Source organism: Sander vitreus, chromosome 6, assembly GCF_031162955.1.
Source record: "Sander vitreus isolate 19-12246 chromosome 6, sanVit1, whole genome shotgun sequence".
NCBI classification, from domain to species: Eukaryota; Metazoa; Chordata; class Actinopteri; order Perciformes; family Percidae; genus Sander; species Sander vitreus.
The window spans coordinates 21,389,880-21,413,701 of record NC_135860.1 but is presented as its reverse complement, the minus strand read 5'-3'; the positions used below and the strand labels follow the sequence as shown (position 1 = coordinate 21,413,701).

Sequence of the window (23,822 nt, the reverse complement as noted above, 5' to 3'; positions counted from 1 at the left end):
GGGAGAGGGTTGTTGTTCTTATTCAATTGTGTTTGTCTGTTCTGTATGTTTAAACATATTAAAAAAAACAATAAAAAATTGATCTTAAAAAAAATAAATAACATGGAATGCAATAGGTTGTCTGTAATGCTGTTCTGTCCACTAACATTGACAACAAAAAATCAATAGCTTACAAGGAAGTCTTGAGCATTAAAGACTTACAGAAAAGAGGCCACTCAGCAAACAATAGAAGGTGTCAACAACTAACTAATGCATTGTTACTGCAACCGTAAGCAAAACAATGTAAAACAGTATTGATCATTTAAATGGTCTTTTGGGTCTATTAGAGATACTACAACTATAGTGCTTGTGAATTGTAGTGGAGCCAAATTATTCTGTTACTCTTTAAATCTATCTTTATTTAAGAAAAGTATGTAAAACTATCAAAAGGTGGATACTAAACTATTAAGGCAAGCACAAATCAGCCTCTAACATTCTGTAATAGATCTAATTATGCTCAATTCCACCTCTTATTTGACAGTATGTGCTGTGTGCATGTAAAAACTAGAAAACACTTTTTTTTTGTTCAGTCAAAACTGTTGACATGATTGTATGTGGATACGTAGATGTGTTTTGTGCATATCATTAAATAAAGAATGCGCATCTATTGTAACACACAGACACACAATTTGTTTGACATCATCAGAACTGTACTTCATTTTCTGTGTCTATTGTCGTTGTGTGTCTGTACCTGGTCTGCTTTCTGGTGGAAGCTGGCAGACATCTCCAGCAGGGTGCTGCGTTCGTCCAGCGCTGCAGCGAAGGCCTTCCACTCTTGCTCCAGCTGTCCTGAGATCTGCTGGATCTGCTGGGAGGCGTAGTGGCCTGACTCCAGAAGCCGGTTTCCTACCGACATGATCCGATTGATGTTCACATACACATTCTGTGTTCAAGGCAGAGGTAGAGAAGCAAGATGACATAGATTAAAATAAATACCAAAATTGATTGGTTTTGTTCAATAAAAAACTGGATAAAATTTGTTTAATTATCTGTGAATACTAATGTGTGCTAACAAAGTTGCTACAAACAAAGTGCAGTGGTTTAAATCTAAAGACACCTGACCTGAGGCAGTACTGACTCATATAAACAATGTGTTTCAGTGTAATGTTACTATTTGGGCATTCTGCCCCCAGGAAAATCAACAGGCAGCCAGTTTAATTATTGTTGTGGTCTCATTTTGGGTGCCATGATACATGACGCTGAAACCATGTTTTCAAACAGTCAACATTGGCTGTATTTCTACAAAGCAATCGAAGTGTGTTTGTGAAATATAGTAGCCACAATTACATTAACGTACACCGCAAGTTATAGTTGAGAAAATAAAAAGTCAATACATGCAATACATTGTCATAAGCTACCCCATCTACACACCGTGTGGACATTAAAACGTAATTCACTTGGGAGGCATGCCCCCTGTGAATAATGAAAATAAACCCATTTGCCTCATATCTTTCAGTCTTTTTTAATATATGGGCTCCAAGCTGTCTTGTGTAGATAGGCACGGATCAGCAAACGCTAATTAACAACTGTGTTAACAGCCTGTTATTATTCTATTCAATTACTGCTCCTGGAGCCTATTATGGCTCTTAGTTTGCTTGTTTCAATCACAACGGTGAGGAAAGATGAAGCAAACACCAGCTACAGCCCTCAGACAGAGGCTGGGTGATTCTAAGAACACACATTATGAGTTTTCATAAAGGTTGCCTGGATTGGGGCTTTGTTTTGTTTAAATAAGGCTTTGGGATTATTTCTTATGTGTCTTTTTCTCTCAAAGTTTTGCATGTAAACCAAGCAGAGACGTTTTCCAATGTACAAAATCCAGCAAAATCTTGGCACTGCGACACATACAGTAAAAGCACCATATTAAGTCTGATGTTGGCTCAATGATATTAGAGACAGTGGTGTGCTTCGAAATATGGCTCACATGAGAAATCAAGGAATTCCACTTCTTCTCAAACACATAGCAGTAGGTAAATCATGATACACAAAAGAACAGTGGTGCACAGTAGTACTACTGTAATCCTACTTTACATTTTGCAAAGTCACAAATTAAATATAACCAGAAAATGATCTCTAAGCTACTATAGATCTTATGTGTACTATACCATGGGAAACTATGGTGATTTTTGGAAAGGATACAAAAGGACCTCAAGGAAAACACCCGTCTATAAGCACATATACACATATAGGGGAGGAGGGGACTGGAGCAGAAAGGGAGAACAGAGTATCAGAGTCACAACCAAAAAGCCTAAAGGCCTTTTAGCCATCTATAGATCATTATGAATTAGATTAAATAACAGAGGCTGGACTACTGGAACACACTGGGTGGTAAAACCCTTAATCCCAAACTGATGGACGGAGAGGGGGAGGGCAGAGGTAGGGAGAAGGTATTCCTAACTCAAACCTGATGTGAGAGAGAAAAGAAGAAAAGACAAGACAGAAAGAGAGAAAGAGGAGGGCAACACTTTTGACCCAGAAATCAATTAATCTAGAGAAGGAAAACAAATAAGGCTTTGTGAATGAATTACAGAATAAGATTAACAAATGTCCTCAATAAACTTCACCATTGCTAGATATGTTAATTAATGTTATGTCAACTGACACAAATTGGACCACCGACCCCCATTTGATAAGATTTCGTCCCAGGGGCCCCCATCTGATTTTTGCTTTTTCCTCCTAAACATTTTCAAAATTCACTCTGAAGGCCAAACAGTATAAAAACCAATTACTTCCTGAAGTTATGACCAGCTCACTCAATGCAGCTTATGCATTAGTGTCACTTAGGGCAGGAAGAGTTGAGAAAACATGCTGCTCCTGACATCCACTAGTTGGACTTTTCACAGAGTACATCTACTACTCATTAATAAGCTGCATCTGAGGAATGCAAAGAAAGAAAAAAACATATCTGAATAAAACCCTAACCTGTAACATTATCTGCAACACTGATGCAATTGTGTGTCAGCACCACACAAAGTAAACTTTAGATTTGGAAGTTTGACATAATTCTTTGCCAGATCTGCCTTTTTGTAGTCATTGTCTCCAGTTCTCCTGCTAAACAACAACAAGCCATCCCAACAAACCACAGCTCTGAATTATTATCACTGTTCACTGGTAGACTTCTTATCTTACAACACATAGTTCTACAAAAGTATTCCTTATCTCTACAACTATCTTCTGTATACAAATTGCAGGCAAATGTTTTCCATTGTTCTTTCGACACAAATAATTTGCATCACACGTAGTAAAACAAAACAAAACATAGCTGTCTCCAGCAACAGCGCAAGTATGGATTCCTCGCGAGTTCAACAACACGTTGAGAAAAAGGCTCGCACGCGGTCTTCTAAAGTGTGGGAGTATTTTACTCTTAATGCCAACAACAACGTGGTAGTCTGTAGACTTTCTAAAATGCATCACTGAGTCAGGATAACAGCAGCAAAACACCGTAAGTTCTGCTCACCTTTTTGCTCTGCTCCGTTTCCCTCCCAAGTAGAGTTTAGATTCTCTGCCCAAGCCCGAACTTGACCCACAGGCGGGTCGGGACGATATTTCCGCCACTATCCTCGTGCCGGGCCAGGCCCTTGATCAAGCATTTGTGTTTTTTTTAATCATTACGTTATTAGCCTAATTGGGTGTGGAGAAAGCTGTGCCTCTCCAGCTTCTCCCATAGGTCTGGGTATATCTCCTGCACTGACTTGAGTGTGAGGTAAACTGTGTTAAAATCAGTAGTATCCCAACGGTACGTTAGTCCGTTGATTTGGATTACCATCATCGTGAGTGACCCAATCGACTGTTATATTAGACACTCTGCAACTTGCCTTATGTTGGATTTATTTGATACATCTGATTTCATATGTTGCTAAAATTGCACTTTTTTAATGTAAGATTAAAGGGAGAAGAGATTAGATGTTAAACAAGAGCTTATTCATTATTTTACCTACTAGGCTACTGTTAAAAAAAGCAAATACAGGCTACTCTTTTTGCACTTGCTCTGTTTACTTTAAGTTTTTATTTTTGTATTCCTCCTGAAAGTGACTTTATTTTGTGGTTGGATTGATAGCCTACATCTGGCTTCAGGTTGCACTACAAATTCATTTTACGTGAACGGTGCAGTGTTAAAAAACTATTTTAATAAATAGAGATTTGAACCTTATTGAAATTTGTTTTGTGTAAATTGTTTATAATTGAGCAATGGGAAAATAATCGCTAGATTAACCGTTTAAAAAATAATCGTTTGGGACTGCCCTAGTTAAATCTGCATCTCTATTTTGTCCCCTGGTAATCCGGTCTTTTTAAGATTTTATTGATGGGTACATATGCAAAAAGGTTGGTGAGAGGCGGAACCTCGGCTTAGGCGGGTGACTGTTTTGTCCGATACTTCCAATGAAGTCCCTCATTAGTATAAAGACAGATATACAGTATTTAAAGTATTCCAAACATAACACACATAGTCACAGACAGACGGAGATGCAACAATGGAGAGTCCTGTAGGAGCAGACAGTGCTGATGAGGAATACATGACAATGGATGCTAATAAAGGGTCGGAACATGACGACACTTATGAAAACGGAGATACGCTCGGTCTTGATTTAAGAGAAAATAAAGATTCAAGCGGACTTGAATCAGGCCATGATTCAATAGGACAGAAAAAAAAAGAGTTGAAAAAAAGAAAAGTTGTAACTAACAGACCACCGCAAAACAACCAAAACCCGACCACTGCACAGCCACCCATCAGTCTACCTGAAAGATACATCACTATCCGACGACCTTCAATAAATGCAAACAGAGGACAAGGAACACCCCAGATAGGTAAGGTACACATTTGAATTAAAAAAATATAAATAAAGAAAATGCAGACAAACAAAACACTAGCATATCATACTGGTATATTACAGTACAATAACATTATATTATCTTCTGATTAGTTTTCCTCAGGCGTACTATACTGTGTCTGACGTTGCTGTGTATTCTGTTACTGGGAGGGCTGCTTGGTCTGGTCTTCTACTGTGAGTCCAAACTTCCTTTTATGAAATCACAACCTTAAAGATGCAGCATATGTTTCTCCAGAATTAAAAAAGATGAAAAAAGTGTACTGCATACATTTTACACTGTATTAATGTATAGCACTGACTAAGCCCGCCTAGGTTAATATTTGAAAATAGGGAGTTTTTTTTTAAAGTTTTAAGTTGTACTCTGCTGGGGCTCGTACCTGAATTAGTTGTACAAAAGGGACTTCTTTTAAAATGACCAAAACATTTACATATTCTCTTTCAACAGATCAGAGATTTTGTGAGATACAGGTGGAAGTGGTCAACACGCTACTTAAGGAAAACCTTATGTTGAAAAATGAAAAAGGTGAGTGGTCAATGAACATATGACTCATGTTAACAGCTAGAAATTCAGAATGATTGCTTTTTAACAAACTGTGCAAAAAAAAAATGATGTGTGAAATGCTTTATAAATACCATTTTCTCTCAACTGTTCATCTTTACAGACAACCTGACAAAGCTCTCCAGATCACTATACCACGTTTCCAGCACAGACAACTTTGATTGTGTAACTGGGCATGACCTGTTCATACTAAATTATGACGTGCTTGAGGTGAGGAATAGATTAGCTGATCTGTCTGTATGTATGTGTGTCCATGTGTGCACACATATACATACAGTATTAAAAAGTTGAGGGTATAAATTGGCACAATCTTAATTAACAACTTTATTTGCCTTTACAGCAGCAAATGAAAAATGGATCGTTCCATCTGGGTAACAAGATTTTGGAAGGTGGAAACTGCAGCATCCCATTCTCATGGAATTGCACAAGCGCTGTAACTCTCCCTTAGGGCAAAAATAACGCATCTACAATGTAAAGGGACAACCACTTGTTCACTCGCACAATTGCGACACAGTGGTCACGTCACAAAATGTCTCACCAGGTGTAAAATGGCAGTGGTATAAAACTCATATATCTTTAACTGTTAATAGGGTTGAGAAACTCCTTCATTTCCAAACTGCATTTTTTAAGTGCCTCCCATAGGGGGCATAACAGTAACATAACATTATCACTTACATCATTGCAAACAGTCACCACTAGCATTTGGTTTTAATTGTCAATTTAAAGTTGATGAAGCTCATTTGAATTTCCATGCTAAAAGCAATGAAAACAATACAACACTGTGAAGGCAACACATCTTTTAAAACCAGCAATGCCAATAATTAGTGGAAACTGGCACACATATGTTCAGGTAATTGTGTTGTATCATCTTGTTTTTTTCTTCCATACATTTTCACATTTACTGGGAACACAGAAACAAAAGGACACACACACTCTGGCACTATGTATTTCTATTCAGCCAGCAACAGGAAGGGGAAACGCTGCTTCCTGTGGAAGAATGGGTGGAGAGGGCGGTGGTCACTCTGAGTGTACCCGCCTGTGTACTGTATGTGTGTATGTTTCTAGTGTATTGCAAATAAATGTGTGACGTGCATGTATAATGTATAATGCAGTACCATCTGTCATTTCTACTACTCTTGTCTCAGGGGTTATTTGTCCATCTTGACACAATTGGCTTTGTGGGACCTGATCTTGACACCACTCGTTGCACTCGGTTCCTAACACCATTTACACTGTGAGTGGGAGGATTTAGGCCATGGCCCCTTCTCCCCCTTCTCCCCCTTGGCTACACTTTTGTCACACCAACAATAGTTACTGTATCACAGGAAAAGTGAAATATCAGTGATTTGATTTGATTTTTGTGTTCTTAGTTGTAACGTGTATTGCTCACACAAGCCCATCCTGTACATCCTTGATAGATATCAACTAGTTCAAGCTTGGTTTAAATAAGTAGTTAGCTCTGCCAGACAGGGATAATACTGTATAGCATTGTGATGCAATGTGACAGTCGCTGATGAATTGTGATAAAGAATTAGGGAAGCGTATGGTTTGTAGTAGGCGGAAGACAAACACAAACAGGAAGGATCAGGTATTGATGAGGTATGTTTTTAGTGAGCAAGACCATGAGGGGTTAAAGGTTTTGATAAGAACTAGCAGCGCAGATCACTGTAAGACTGCAGAGTCGAGACAGTATAATGTCGTCATCTGCACGCATTAGTCGACAGCCGAGCTCCACAGACTACTGTAAGGAAAGGGAGGGCAGGGAGGGCTGCGGAGCAGAGCAGCAGAGGGCAGCACATAGCCATGGGAGGGGCAGGGAGGTAATATGGGTCAATTATGGGAACAGCACTGTGACAAGACATGACAGAGGGGGCAGAATTGAGGCGGCGTGGAAAACAGCCGAATAATATGAGGGAGACAGTGGCAGGACAGAAAGTATCTATCTACAGCGAGTCATAGCCCAAAGGGAGAGGATGGTTTGGGACAAAAGAAGAGGTGCATGATTGTGTGTGTGTGTGTGTGTGTGTGTGTGTGTGTTTGGTGGTTGTACAGGAGTGGGAGGCATTTGCTTGTTACTGTGAATGACAGTAATGATGATAGTTAGTGACTGCGTCGCCTGTGTCTCAGTGTGTTTCTTTGCATGTGTGTGTGCACGACGGAGACAAAGACAATGTCTTACCATGCAGTTCATAGCAAAGTGGTTGTGTTGGGTCTGAAGCTCTACAGCATGCTGGTGGTTCCCTCCGATCTCCGTGTAACTGGTGAGAAAAAGCCCTTTGTTGTGCATGATCCAGTCGAACATCTACGCACAAAGAGGGGGAGAAAATGCCGTTAGTGTTACAGAATGCACTACAAATGAAAAGGGTCTTTCCAGCTCGTGTTTACTCGCAGCAACAGCAGTGAGAATAAGAGAGGGCCTGTTGTTTGGTGTTTGTAATTGACCAACGCCTTTCATCACTGTACTGAGTTCGAGAAGGTAGTCATCTTAAAGCTCCTCTGTAATAAGTAAGAACAAAAGAACAAGCTCTGTGTGTTTGCGTGTAGTGTCAGCTGCGCTTTACCCTACATTTATGTGGCAGTATGTTCCTCTCTCTACATGTTTGGTGTATGGAAAAGGTGTGTTTAATTACAGCTCTAACACTTTCCATAGCCAGCCTCTGCATGTGCCTCCAGCTCTGCACAGTTACATTTCCCCGCTCCAGATACACAACATCACCCACTCTGAAACACTGACCACATACAGGCACACACTTTCATTTCCTCTCTGTTTCCATGCACACAAACGCACAGCTCAGATAATATTTGACCAGGATATAAAGTATGGCTTGAGTGCACAAAAAAACATAACAGAACCCAATCTTACATTACCAAAAAAGCTTGTTTTAAGATAAACGGGTAGTCAAAAACATAAGAATTTATATGATCAGAATATTGTACATTAACCTCCTGTCAACAGTATAGTAGCCAGTACTTTCAGTACACTAATGCACCTCATCTGCAATACTGTATACATTCATAGCCTCACTATCCTGGGATCCAAAGAGATGAAAGTTGATCTGAGGACTTAAATGTCTGGATTAATGTAATGTTTTCAAATACCCGGCTAAGACTGACATGCATGATTAGCTCCTGTGCGGTCATATCAAGACATAAACTGTGCATTGGCGCATATCAACATTAAAGCACCAAAGGGCAATATAAGGACACAGCGAGGAACCAATTAAAATGGTTGCCAACCACAATGTTAATAGCATGGAGAATAGAATAGAATGGAATAGAATACTCTGACCTTCTCAGCGTCCTGTTCGAACAGACGCAACTGGAAGCACTGGTCCAGCTTCAGTTTCCTCATGTGCCACAGCTGCTGCAGATTCTGGCGTGTCCCATGCAGCTTATCCAACAAACCTGTCACTTTAGCAACTAGGTTGTGTGCGTCCGCATGTGCATGGAAGCCGTGATGATGGTCATTGGAATCTCCACTAGCTCCGCCGCTGCGGTTACCGTACCCGCTTTCACTGCTACTTCCACCTCCTGCAGTTTGTAACTGTAGCCTTTGTAGCAGCCTTCGTCCCTGCGCATCTAGCTCTTCCACCGATGCCTTAGTGGCCCTTTTCTTCAGCCCTGCATGTTCTTCCATGAGCCGCCGAGACCCCTCCAGGTCCCGCGAGAGATCACGCTGGGACAAGGTTTCCTGGAGCTCCTCAAGGCGTGCCAGTGCCCGTGCTGCATCGCTGGCAAAGGTCTCAAACGACAGCCGCACCTGGAATGAAAGTTAACAGTACCACTGCATTTCAACTAATTAAGTATTGGTTAATTATATAAGACTTGCTGATAACGTCCTGCTAAAAGGAGCAGAGCTGTTTTCTTAACCTCAAAAAGCCTAAAATCAAAGGCTGGTGTCTTTCTATGTGACTTTTAAGAGCAGAAGAAAAGAACAAAAAAAGAAAGTTCCCAAACCTCAATCCAGTCGTCATGGTTGTACTCTAAGCTGCCCTCAAAGTCAGCTGTCAGCTGGGATGGGTCCACAATCTTGGATAAACCCTCTAAGGAGACCATCACTGTCTGGTGTGTGGGTGGGTGTATGTGGGACAAATGAAGTCGAAAGTGACAATACAGAGACAGAAGTAAGGAGAGAAGGGTGGATGCAGGCAGAGAAAAGAAGTGAACAAGACAAAGGGAGGATAAATGGGAGACAAAGATAGAAAGACCACCACAATTTAATCCTCAGCACAGTCATCATCATCATCTCAATATTCCAAACTGATCAAATGTTAACTTGTCCTCATATTTCCTACTGTTAAACCTAGATTAGGAGAAGAATGTGCAAAGTCGGTGGCTCTACATGTCAACTGTTTATATGGGTGGGGTGTCCCCCCCAAAAAAAAACATTCCAGACATTTTAAGCAGCTTTCATGGTATCGTTAATAAGATGAAAATACACAGACTTAAACTCTAAGGAAATAAAAAACAGACATTTCTGAGGTTCACTTAATGAAAACACAAAATAAACGGTCAGATTTGGGTTTGGACTCTGTATGAGTGCTCTCCAGTATAGAGAGCTGAAGTCACGCCCTTCTACTTCCGGTCCATGGGACCTATCTTTCGAAAAAATATGAACGGGAGTGAATGGGGAGAGGCAAATTATTTTTTGATCCCGTTTGGATTGAGCCATGGATTACAAATATGATGTTCGTCAATTTAAAAGATAATTTTTTAACCGAAGAAAATCTCAGTTTATTGTTAAACTGTTGAAAATGTGTAATTAGAAAGACTACCCACTTCAATGTTGCATGGATGACGTCTCGCTGAAGCTACGATGTCTGTGTGTATCGTAACGGGGATGTAACATTACTCAAATGAGCAGCGGATCTTGCTTGTTCTTTTGCTTATCTGCTGAAAACACTTCACTGGATAAAACACATCAGGTAAGCTAACGTTACATGTGTTGTGGAACAAAGCTAGCTAGCTAGCTAGCGAGCAAGTTGAGCATCAAGCTAGGTGACGTAAATTGTGTGAGACGAGAGATGTAGTTCACTGAGCAGTTTCACACAAAACTAAGTGGTCATATGACAAACTACGGCTAACTGAGACTTTCTTCGGTTGAAAAATTATCTTTTAAATTGACGAACATCATATTTGTAATCCATGGCTCAATTCAAACGGGATCAAAAAATGATTTGCCTCTCCCCGTTCACTACCGTTCATATTTTTTCCAAACAAGGTCCCATGAGGTCCACCGGAAGGGGCGTGACTTCGGCTCTCTATTGATGCTATAATAACTGGCATATAACTAACTTAGCTTCTTTTAAACTGCAAGAACACTTAGACACACTATACGTATAGTAACCTAGTTTGAGGTGTGAACCTACACACGTTGGCAGCAGGGAGCTGTGCAATTAAAACATCATGAATGCATTTCTTGATAATGAGCAGCTCAACAGTACTTGATAAGGAAGAGTCATCTTGATCACTTCTCCCATCTAGAAGTTTGCAGACTGAGACTCAAACTGGTGACCTCTTGGCAATCATTGTGGCTACTCAAATACAGTACATGTTTGACATAAAAAACAAAAACAAGCTGGCTCGTCCAAACCCAACTCACTACTGCTTTGCCATGTCCTATATATCCTGTTACCATAGTAACTGGGTCAGGACTAAATATACCACCACCACATGCCCACACGGGACAGAACAGTGCCACTGTCACAGAGCAGCAATCCAATTAGAGCTGATAAATTAAGACCAATGGCTATGCTAAACTAACTGGAAAAGCAATAAGTTACAACAAACTTGTTAATCTTAATCATATATATAGTTAAATAATATATTGATGTAATGAGCACTACCAATACCTCCATCTCTTGTAGAAAACAATAATCATGAACCTGTATACTCAAAAGAGACTATAATACTAATGGTACATGTACAACATCCACAACAACAAAACATGTTAAAATAATCAGGTTTGTGTCTTAGAAGTAGTTCACCAACCTCAAATTCAAACTTGGAGCTGCCGAAGTTGGTCCTCTGCTTCTGCCAGAAGTTGTCTGGCTTGATGATGAGGGCGACGTGGATACAAGACGGGAAGGACTCCTGGAGGATCTTCAGCAGAGGCTTGATGCTGTCCCACTTAGAACCACGCATGTCCACAATGACTGTGAAGCCATGTCTGGCCACCTCCTCACTGCAGAAAAAAACACATAAATAAAGAGGTCAGATCCTGGGATAAACAGCAAATTAACACATGAGAAAAACATTGCTTCTTAATGATTTTATTACGCTAACTTGAAGCCAGGGCAGCTTAGGGAAACAAGTCACAACAAAATGATCAGATGTGATTGATTTGCGACTGAGCAAACCTGAATGAGCTGAAGGAAACAATGTCAAACTATTGAGTCACACCATTGCCCATGTAGCAGAAATAAAGACACTATAAAGCCACAACACAAAAATGATTCATTGTAAAAAACTCTAACTGCTAAAATGCCCAAAAGATTTAAAGTCAAAAGATCTCATGCAAATCTCCAGAGCATCTGGGGGAGGAAAAAAAAATAGTTAAAACATTCAAGTGTTGAAATTTCCACTGCTGCTTACCAGGAGTCCTGCTGCTGTATAAGTCCATAAAAGGTTGTTTCTCAGTGTTAAAGGCTTTAATCTGAATGTGTCTAGCTAGGAGACAGAAACAGACGCAGGCCCTCCTGCTCTAACTCACTCTGACCTCACTCTCTGAAAACAGATCAGCGGCCAAATGGATAGAGAAAAACAGCGTGGAGGAGGGAGGAGGAGAGAGAGAGAGGGGGAGGGAGAGAGAGAGAGACTTGCGAGAGACAATGTCACAGAAAAAGGTTAAAGACGGAAGAAATATTTAGACAGGAGAAAAAGAAATCAAGCTGCCCTCCTTGTGAGCCAGTGACACTTGGTTCATTCTGAGCTTAAAAACTTAGTGTGGGACAGAGGAAGAGATAAAGAATACAATTGTAACGTGAAACTGTTTTATCCAGCTTAGTCTGCAATATAAACTGAACACCAACTAATGTAACACAAAAGTAGAAGGCAAAAGCACAGTAAGTTCCTGGACATTGATACAGAATTGCAAACTATCATAATACAAACATTTGCATCATACTGACTACTGCTGACTGATATACGCAGACCTTGACTATTTTTAATTTTGCCTTGCACATCCCAGAAAGTGAAGGAGCCCAGAAGAAACCTGGACCCAATTTTTGCAATAACTGATCTGGACCACCTCTTGCCTCAAGACAAATCTAGCACTCGACCTGTAAAGCACTAGAAAGCGCAGCTCAGGGATCAGAAGCAGCAGAACAGAAGAGTGCAAGCTTCCCTCCAAGCTCATCACAACTGACTCCAAACAGAACAGCCTGGAGCTAAGTGTTAAATGCGAAGGAAAGGTGCTTCTAGACTTAAACATCAGCATGCACAGAACTACAGAGCACCATGGAGTACAACCCTGCAAGAACATCCTGTGGCTACATGCTTCCTGCAAACAGGGAAACAGGGAAGAAAAGACAACATATTTTGATGACTTAAAGAGAAAAAAAAGCAGCAATCTAAATGACACTTTGTCTAATTACATGTAGACCTGACCCACTCTAACTTAGAGGAGAGTTACTAAAAGGAACGAGTGCTAACCTACAAAAAGGTGAGATAGCTTTTTATAGAGAGTTAGGAGGAAATGAGGGGGGGGGGGTTTGAATCTTCTCAGAGAATCACAAATAAAACCATCCCAGCTCTCTGTAGCCTAAGGTCATGCTTCAGCGTTTTAAATCAAAGCAAGGTGGGAAAGTCTGACACAACAAGAGCTGTGTGTGTGTGTGTGTGTGTGTGTGTGTGTGTGTGTGTGTGTGTGTGTGTGTGTGTGTGTGTGTGACTGCATAAGAGGCCAAGAGGAGGAGTCTGTTTCAAATCAACCCAGGATCACGATTACGGTCTATAAGTCAGTGCATATGAGTGTGTATGTTAAAAAAAGTATGAATCCTCCACTGAAACCCTGTGTATGTGTGGTTGAGGGTGCATTTTCCTACCTGGGAATAGTAGCCAGGTAGGCAATGAGCCTGCGCAGGTCTTCGGATCGTATTCTGTCATGGTTGCTCCGCGCTGGAAAGGTGAGAACGGGACCTCCGCGTCTGTCTCTGCCCCCTTTGGATAGAAATCAAACAACAAAAAAGTCATTAAATAACCCTACTTCCCATGCAGATGGATGCAGCAGAGCTAACCCAAGCAGAAGGTGAGAGAAGAGTGGTGTCAATAACATTTCTTCTTTAATTCGTTAAAATTCTTTGTTCGCAACTTGTCCTGGATTTTCCCCTGCTTTTTTTTTTACACATTAATCCTGTGACAGGCTTGAGCATCAGGAGACACATAAACCTTGAACGCTCAATTTAAGATGAATAAATGAACAGACTGAAATTTTAAGACATTAATTTTACCTTTAACTGCTTGGTCTGATGCTACTGTGTTTACGTAGGACTACATAACTTCAGAACACCATCCCAAAAAGATGTAAAGCGAGTGCAGTAGTTCTCTGAGATAACAGCAGCTAATTTGTATGGGTACCATCTGTGAATAAGTCATGACTATACTGAGTCACATTGAAGAGTCAGGGGTCAAATTAGTCGCACGATGACAAGACTAGTAATAGCCTTTCAGTCAGGCTGCAGTAACAAGCAACACCGACTATTATGAACAGAGAAAAACACTCTCTCAAACTCACTCACAATTATGGCAATGTCCATGCAGTTAACACTAATGGGTTAAAGGTCAGGTTAACACCATGACAAGTCAGAAGCAGTTCAGAGAAATAAGTGGGTGCACTTAATTAACCTAACAAGTCGAAATCACATAAAGAGAAGCAAGAATTTTCATACCCAGGCTACTGTGTTGTGCCATTTAAGGAGACATGCAGTATGTGTTCCCATTTTTAAACTATCATTCTTTATTCTATATTATTTAAGAGCCACAAAGGTGTGTATGTGTTTTGTTCCTATTCTGACCAAGAGTATGATTTTGGAACTATCTGTACTTACTGTAAATTAACAACTAAAGATGTTTTTCTTGCTGAAACAAAGGTGTCGACACTGAAATCGCCGCTTTTGTCTAAATTATCTTGACAACTTCACCTCTCTTCCTGCATTTGTCTCTTCTGATAAATATGAGCGTGCAAACATAACAACAACCATGCAAGGTCTCTATAGCAATATAGGTATACAATAGCTACAATGACTCCTCTTCATTGAACAAAAAAGAGTGAATTGCAGTTTTTATGAGTATAGTATAATCTGACCTGAGAGAAAGGCAACCTTCTCCTTGAGGATGGGAAGCACATCAATGGCCTTCATATCCTCATTGCGATGAAACCCTGAAACACAGAAAAACAGAGAGGTCAGCAAGGAAGGAGGCTCCCAACCTAAATCAAAGCACTAAGAAATGGAAACAGCCAGTTGATCAGCAGAGTGACAACAGTTACACCAACCTTAACCTTTGTTTTTGTTTTTTTTACACCAACGTGGCCAGCAGCATGTGATATATTTAGTATGCGGTGCTAAGTTGGTCAGTGTTTGATGCTTCAAGTTTAACTGACCCAGCCAACGGCTTGTTTTAATCCAGATGACCTCAATCAAGCCTCTGAAACATATCATTGTCTACAGCCAATGAGGGAACACACACACACACACACACACACACACACACACACACACACACACACACACACACACACACACACACACAAACTGACTTTTATCTCTTTAGTGTGTTTAGTAGAGCAGTCAGACAACGGATTTAGTTGGTCCCCTGAACGGAATAATGTAGGGATGTGCCATATAGTCAAATATCATGCCACGTGTTCTTAATTTCCAAGTTGTAAGGTATATGATGATGCCATTTTTTCTGTTAACAAACCAAACAAAAATAGTATTCAGGACAATTTCATTATAACAAAGCACAATGAAAGCTATAATGCCTCAGTTAGTAAAAAATACACATCAGCCATGATATTGACAACTTTGACCACTGAATTGTCTCTATGCAGATGCAATTAGCTCGTGATGTCATCAGAGGTGAGTCACATTTACACACACATTCCACACACCACACGCACAATATATTACTTTACATAAGCAAACGAGCAACATAAAGGAACATGTATTTGAAGTTGCATGCTAACAGCAAATCTTAATCATGAATGCTATCCAGGAAAAAATAAATAATATATATATATATATATATATATATATATATTCAGGCTCTGTTTTGGTAAACAGACTTAGGGGTCAAAAGGAAAGACAAATACTGTAGAAGAAAGAGCCAACAACTTTACATAAACACTGTGCTGCTTTGACAGTTATGATATAAACATTTAATCACACTGACTATGAATGGAAATTAGCTAATTAGATAGCGGCTAGACCGAGTGCTTAATCATGCGCTCATACACACACATACATAAACCGAATGCCCTCAAAAGAAAGTCAGTCATGAATCTAAATTCATTTTAAACTGGAGGAGCCAGTGATTACTTAAAGTTGAGTATTTGCTCTCAAAATTGCAGTATTTTTCAGCCCGCAGCTTGATACAAGCAGAGAGCAAAACTGTGAAATTAAGACATTTTTCAACATGAGTATCATTAAACCTATGACTACATCTTCCAGGTTGCAAGTGAGTTACAACCTGAGGATATGAAGGGAAAAACAGAGATGTGACAGAATGTAAAGTAAAGACAGAGAGGGAATGGCAGGAAGCTACATAAATGGATATAGATAAATGGATCAAAGGCAGACTGAAATGGAGAGAAACAAAGACAAAAGTGTGTGATATGAAATGACGGGAACAGACACAGGCTGATAATGATTCTAGCGAGACAGCGAAGAATATGGGGACAGACAAAACTGCAGTGTAAAGCAAGACAGATAATAACACAGACAGAGGAGACTGCAGAAAGACAGGGAGACAGCTAAATAACCCCTACAGGTTTTATTGGCTCCTGTTATATCGATTTCATTCATGGTCTGAGGGAGTTAGGAGTAGCAGCCAGGCCTGGATGACAGCACATTAGCTCACTGTAGAAAGTGGCCAGACTGGACACAACCTGACTCACGGATAATGTCACAACCAGTTGAGAGGAGATGGGACTGAGGTAGCAATAATGGTTTCATTCTCGTTCCACTTCTGGTGAGAGGAGAGAGAGGCTAAACAGCGGAGTGAGCCCTTACAATCCACACTCATAGTTTTTATGATCTCCCTCGCTGTTGCTGAGTATCTCTTTATAACCTGCTGCACCTGTTTCTCATCCAAACGATCTGTCTCTCACACACAGAGAACAAAGGAGGACTGAGCATGGCTATAGCTGGAAAGAATGAGTGTCTGTGTGTGTGTGTGTGTGTGTGCATTGAAAAACAAGGCCCAAGCAGAAAAAAACATTGCATTTTGCGTTAGTACATTTCTGTGTGTTTCCTGTGAAGTGTGCCCAGACACATTCCTCACTGTGGTCGTTTATGTAAGATACTGGCCCTGGCAGATAGCCAACACTGACCTGTTATAATGCTGCAGCCCTGCTAAAACTACAGTTTGTACGACATAGGCCGAGTCTGGCAGAAAGGCTGGACACACATGCACTTTGGGGTTTATGTGGAAGGCTGCATGCAGTAAGCTAGAAACATATGTGGCTGTCATACATGTTCCACAACTTAATCCTGGAAAACTGGATTTCGAAGATCAGATTGGAAAATTCAATATAAAGTGTTATACTGTATGATCATAAAAAAATAGCGAAAAGCAACATATAAACAGCTGCTGGTGAAGAGTAAGTTGCTTCCACGGTATGGTGGCCCATTACTTGTGATGTCAACACAGTAAAAAAGGCACAATGTCGCAAGTACACATACAACCACAGAGCCTTTCCTAATTTTCGTCATGTTTATATGCAGCAATAAAACATACAATATCTCGCAGAGGTAAAGTATTACCCTGCACACTGTGATTCATGAAATCCCATCATCGCCTCTCGCTACACACACTACCACACCAGAACACACGACAATCTCCTCTCTTGACTACACACAACCACTCATTTACAAGTCTGCCGAGCATGAAATAAAGCTTTTCAATCACAGACTGCTTGTTCATAACACACTTATAATGAGAGCAATCCATTTTACTGGCAGCCTGCACTCAGTAGCATGTAAAATGAGGCAAAATGCATAGCGTTCGTCCAAGAAATACATTTTTTTTTTACAGGGAGCTTTTTCGTAATAATAATTTTTTTAAATCTATAATTCAAAGCAGAAAATAAAGAGAACAGGTAGAAAGTAATTTCTTTTTCAGTGCTCACTGTGACACATCTGTCCGTTGGAACAAGGAAATACAAGGTGATGACTGCGAGATGAGGAGATCAACTGCGCACATGACAGGTAGTGGATCATTCAGACAAAGATGCAGGAGTGGCGGATGACAGGCTGTCATTCATGAAACACACGCACACTGGCAGGAACACACACACACACACACATACACACACACACAGTCACATGTGCACTTATACTCTCATTCTCTCTGTAGATTTGGGAGACATCTTGTGTATACATTCATCAAAGGGACAATAATAGTACATCATATAGATGTTTGCTTGGGTTGGCTTGACAACATATAATGCATGATATACTATTATGCACTTCCTTGAAGTGTAAGAGTGGAACTATTTGTCATATTTGAATTGTCACTACATATTTAGGCAGTTGTTGAATGATGTCCCCCTCTTATTGTAGCTCTTTACAATTTAATAAACATGTAATAACAGTTCAGTGTCCAAAACAGTGGAATGCTGCAAGAAAAAGCCATAAAGTAAATGTATTGTCTTGCAAATGTAAAAATGCAAAACAGAACTTGGAGACAAATGGACACTAGTTGCTTCACACAAATGTGTAAAACTGCCACCATTGGCTATAATTGATAATTCACTCACGTACATTAGATATACAGTCAGGGTTTATCTAATCACATGCTTGCATGGAAATAACAGTTACAGTTTGCCCAATTATGTACTAATTCAAACTGTGTCTGCTCACTGATGGCAGCATTTTAATTGTGTGCGTTTATGTAGCCCAAATGTCAGCCAACCCCTTTGGTTCAGCAGCAATATTCTAGTCAAACACACAACCACAGAATACAAAGGTGAAGACACAAAACTGAAGCCTACATTTGACTTGAAGACCCAAAATGACTGAGCCTATGCATGGGACTGAGGACTCTTCTTCTTGTCTCAAAGGATTGTGTCCTACATCCAGTCGTGGAAGAAGTATTCAGATCCTTTACTTAAGTAAAAGTACTTATACCACACTGTAAAAATACTGTTACAAGTAAAAGTCCTGCATTGAAAATGTTACTTAAGTAAAATGATGTAAGTATCAACAGGAAAATGTAGAGTACTTAAAGTATTAAAAGTAAAAGTACTCAATTTTAGAAACTGGAAACGATCAAAACAGTAGTAGTTTAATTTATAATAAAACATCGTATTTTATAAACTACATGTGTTATGTCTGCAAAAATCTTTATTTGTAAAGTGACTAGTAACTAAAGCTGTCAGATTAATGTAGTGGAGTAAAAAAAGGCTGAAAAAAGGCGGATCTGAATACACTACTACAGAACAGATTGTGTTCGTGCCTTGTACCAATTCTTCACACCACAGACTGAAAACATCTTGCATCCTCTAGGATCCAAACTGGTTTACAGACTTGTTTCTATATGGCTGTAATGAGATGTAATGGGGAATGAATGCACCAAGTTTAGATCCGAATGGAAAAAGTTCATAAATCCCTGACCAAAATTGTAACATGTGCAGGGATAAACTCAACCAATTTCTTCACCTACAAGCATCCTAATCCTAAGTCATTACCCCAAAATGAACACAACTGCATATTTGTGTTGTCTATCCACAGCACATCTGAACAGACAGCCTCAGTGCATAGTGCCAATCCCTTTGCTTCCAATCCAATTCCAATTAGACCACAGGCTAGACTGTACATGGTGCATGTGCACAGCCTGGCTAGCCGCATGATGCCAATCCTCTGGCTCATAACCTCGTAACCTCAAACTCAGAGCAATTACAAGCTAGGCTGTATGTGTAGTACAGCAGAAAAGGACTAGGACTACTACATAATACTGCAGAAATACTACAGTACAATTCCCCTGACTGTTGTGCTGACTGCCTCAGCACAAACCTGATAACACGCGTTCCAGCTGCCAGCGAGGACAACTGTGGTGAGAGCCAAAGATTCAGAGCAGTAGTCACTATGTAATGTATTTTATACCAAGCAGTTACAAATTCAGCAATCTTTCACAATGTACAGATGCAACAAATGGACAACTGCTCAAATTATTTGTAATCATAGCTGTAAAAATGTAAGCCTTTTTTGGATTTTTTTTTTGTCCGCTATATACAAAGATTTACAGTGCATGTGACTGTGATGGATTTCAGATGGCTCTTTCATACTTCACTTCTGGGTCAGAGCCCAGTATGTTAACCTCACTATAAGTTTGAGTGAAAAGAGAGAACTGCGAGGCATTTGTCACACTGCTCAGCCTGGTTTGGCTCAGTTAAGCCTGACTTGGACTGGCTAAGAATGTGGGGAGCTTTTAGGAACAGTGCAGAAACAGAGGAAGTGTGAAAGCGGATTGGTTTAGTCATTACTATGCTCGAGTTAGAGAGTGTGTGCATTAGCCTTACTGTATGTGGCCAGGTGTGTACAGTATGTATATCCCTCTAAGCAGGCATAAACTTGTAACTTTGTGTTTTTATACGTGGGCCTGTGTTCTGACCTGTGTTTCAATGTGTAGCAGTAAGACTGAGACCCTTTGCGGAGCTCTAAGAATAGTGCTCCCTCGGAGAGAGGGATGTGCCACTTTTTGGTGAAACTTAACAGGACCCAGGTAGAAAGCAGGGCACATGCCACTGTAGATTCTCAGGGGAATTTATTTCTGCACAACACACAATTGATATCTCACGCTGAGAAAAGTAACATCATTATCTTCCAGGAAACTTCTATCCCTGAATGTCCACCAAGAATAGCACAGGGTCTACAGCGTTTGCAGTAATACCAGCAAACTCTTATGTTGTGTTGTGTTGTTAAAGTCTGTGTTTTGATATTCAACATTTTATAATCAACTTTGTTTGACTGAGATGGTAAGCCACACAATTTTCGAGGATGAGAAAAGTCGAGCTGATTCTCTTATTCCCTAAATATCCAAATCACCAGTGAGCAGCTGATAGCAGATCTTTCAGTTGCACTTAAAGCAAGTCAAACAAAAATACTGAGCGGTCTAGAACATTCAAACTGAACTCACTAGTACTAGAACTGAAGTGCTGACTTGTATCTGCCATTTGAATATGCCATGTTGTGTACTTTTTCTGTTAACCCCCTAGTGTGAAGGTATATCAGGCTGCCATTGCCAACCATATTGTTGTGGGCAATATGAGTGCTCATCCTAGTCTATGTGATTGGCTGTTACAAGCTGGTCTTTTGTCACGTCCCCTGTGTGACAACCCTGACTAGAATAACAGCAAGCGTACGTTGCCCCGGTGCAACAGGGTGAGAAGATAAACAACTTAGAGCTTTCTAAGGATGGATTTCTCCATCTTTCTTTCACTTCAACAGTATATCCTTTTCATTTATTTATTTCTCTATCCCTCACACACACAGTCTATCCCTCCCTCAGATCCAAAGCCACTTCTAGCAGCCTCTACTTTACTCTAGTTCTGTGACCTTCAGCCGGAGCTGGCAGGGTGCCTGGGGACTGTGGTGAGCTCAACTTTCATCGGGTTTCTCATATTGTTGTTACAGTGTGGCTTACAGTAAAAATAACACTTTGCTCCTACCGCAACCCCTCGACCTGGATATAACCCCTAAGCACAGCAAAATAGGGTATGAATAAGTCATAACAAATGGGAAGGGTAGGAAACAAAAACTATTCTCATGGTACACTGTGCTTAAATGTTCAATCTGTAAGTGCAGTGTGGCGCCCTCAGAGAAAACAATGCCGTCCCGCCACTATAGAACTGTTTTTATGTTTCTTCCTGCATTTAGTTTAATCCAAGCAGCAGTATATGGAGTCACTATAGCAGCTTCAAATACTTTTTTAAAGATTAAGGCCATGATAAGTAGCTAACACTAATAATGACGCTCGTAGTTTCATTAATATGTCTGTTTTTTTTAAATCATTTAGTCCAAAAATAGTCCAAAATGCCCCTCACAAGTTCACAAGCTGATGTCTTCAAATAGTTTTTCTTTGTCTGATCAACAGTCCCATGCTCCAAAGCATATCATTTACAACAATATATGAGAGAGAAAAGCAGCAAATCTTTCCATTTGAGAAACAAGAACTATTGGTATTTTTGCTGGTTGTTATTTCATTTACTGTTTATCGGCTAATCTGTTAATCAACAAATCATTTTAGCATGAGCCATGATCACTTCTTATTACATAACATTCTCCTGCTCAAACACAAATGTAACCAACAAACACAATGTTTTTATTTTTAACCATCTCAGGGTATTTTTAGACACACAGATAAGAAGGTTTTAAGTTGTATCTAATTCGCGTAATTTTAAAAAACACATTATTTGGCAGTGACACATTGGAAAGTGTAAATTCTAAGGTTTTTCAATATTTTTGTCATGCTTGTATGATACAAATTTGTGAAGGCATTAATCTAAATGCATGACAAGTAGGGTTAATGTTTCAATAATATTTCCAAACTTTTACTCAAACCAAATACCTTAAATGTAACTCTGGACCACAATGTCATGCGTAAAAATATTTTATAATTGAGAATAACACTTCACCTACAGTAGCTTCACCTAAATAAACTGCATAGATTAAGAGCTGAACAGATAATTAACAACTCATCTACAGAGCAGAGAGAACAGAAAGCTCTGTAAATCATGTTCAAAACATTCCGTACAATAAATCTAATCTACCCTAAATATAACTCTTATTTAGTACAGTGTGTGAGCAGCTAAGGAGCAATGCTATGATAAACAATGGTCAGCAGTATTAGACAAGCCAGTGAGTGAGTGATTTCACTGAGCTGTTTGTGAGACTAGTAAAGTAGACAATCAAAGCAGTCTCAATGCTGTATAATGAACTGCTGTCCTGTGCTTACATCTGTGCTCTCACAATACTGCATTGCTGAACACACACACACACACACACACACACACACACACACACACACACACACACACACACACACACACAACCCGGAGACAGCACAGGAATGAATGTATGATGTACAAACAAGAACATGTGTGCGACTGTCTGTTTGTGTGTGTAGCTGTTTCATTTGTAATCTGGTTAAGGTTGTAACGAACCTTGACAGAATATAATACAGTGTTGTATGTGCTCTTATTATAGTGCTTCAGCTGTTTCTTTATTCCTTTCACACCTCAGTGAGCTTGAATAACAACCTCACCTTCGTCTGTAATTTACAAATCCCCTTTTTTTCTTAGTTTTTCAACTCATGCAACATCCTACCACCCTATCCGTCTCTCTCTCTCTCTCTCTCTCTCTCTCTCTCTCTTGCTCTCTCTCTCTGTATTTTCCCCTCCCTCCTCCCTCTGTTGACTCTATTGCCTTCTGACATACTTAGCGTCCCTCTAGGCCTCACTATTGGCAACCCTCTGTGTCACTTGCCAGTACTTAATTCTGTCTTTTTTATTGAGGTTTGTGTCCACACACCACAACATGGCTACATTTGAAAGAATAAGAAAATGTGAATCAATCCTACACCAACAGTCAGCACTTTTGACGGAGAGAAACCCTTTTTATTGTTCAGTGTCGGGAACAGAGGACTGAATCAACAGCCCTTTGATTGGAAGCACTTGTCTTATCATTATTGACTTGCCGCAGCAACTCCATTCTGTATCTATCTGGCATTTACGCAAAAGGACTGGCATAACAATTCCTCCTGGGGTGCATAAAACATTGACAACTACAGTGTCTGCATGTGTATGGAGTCTTAAGTTTTAAAAGTCTGCAACAAAGTTTGATGGTAATCTACTTGATGGCAAGTTTTCATTTCCCTGAACAGTGATTACGGGGACAATTAAGGAAACCATTGATAGGCCTACTTAACTTTTACTGGGTCTGGCAAACAACTTTTCTATTGATCTTACTATAAAAGTGAAAAGGTCCTGTATAAGGACAAAATGTTCACCTGTCCGATCAATTGATTGTGTCATCCTCACAAGTAAGAACTTAAACCCATTACTTCATGTTTTTCCCCAGGTCTTGGGATACATATTCTAAATTAAACTATGCCAGAAGCTTTATAAATCCTCGCTCATCTTGCCTTGTTGTGATCTCATTCTGTAGTGCTGTACT

At 40.0% G+C, this 23,822-nt stretch overlaps 2 protein-coding genes across 2 annotated transcripts in view; one reads left to right on the top strand and one right to left on the bottom strand.

Moving 5' to 3' along the window:
* triob (trio Rho guanine nucleotide exchange factor b) overlaps positions 1-23,822 on the bottom strand; it is a 112,606-nt gene that overhangs the window by 53,695 nt on the left and 35,089 nt on the right. The window contains exons 3-9 of the mRNA XM_078253422.1: positions 14,732-14,806; positions 13,473-13,587; positions 11,419-11,611; positions 9,385-9,489; positions 8,717-9,187; positions 7,607-7,729; positions 731-922 (exon numbers count right to left, since the gene is read on the bottom strand). Coding sequence (XP_078109548.1) covers positions 731-922; positions 7,607-7,729; positions 8,717-9,187; positions 9,385-9,489; positions 11,419-11,611; positions 13,473-13,587; positions 14,732-14,806 — 1,274 coding nt within the window. The remainder of the gene's footprint in view (positions 1-730; positions 923-7,606; positions 7,730-8,716; positions 9,188-9,384; positions 9,490-11,418; positions 11,612-13,472; positions 13,588-14,731; positions 14,807-23,822) is intronic.
* LOC144519033 (uncharacterized) lies at positions 4,463-6,525 on the top strand. The gene is made up of 5 exons (XM_078251915.1): positions 4,463-4,845; positions 4,962-5,042; positions 5,314-5,391; positions 5,531-5,637; positions 5,768-6,525. Exons 1-5 carry the CDS (start codon positions 4,512-4,514, stop codon positions 5,873-5,875), a joined length of 708 nt encoding a protein of 235 aa, XP_078108041.1. The 5' UTR covers positions 4,463-4,511; the 3' UTR covers positions 5,876-6,525.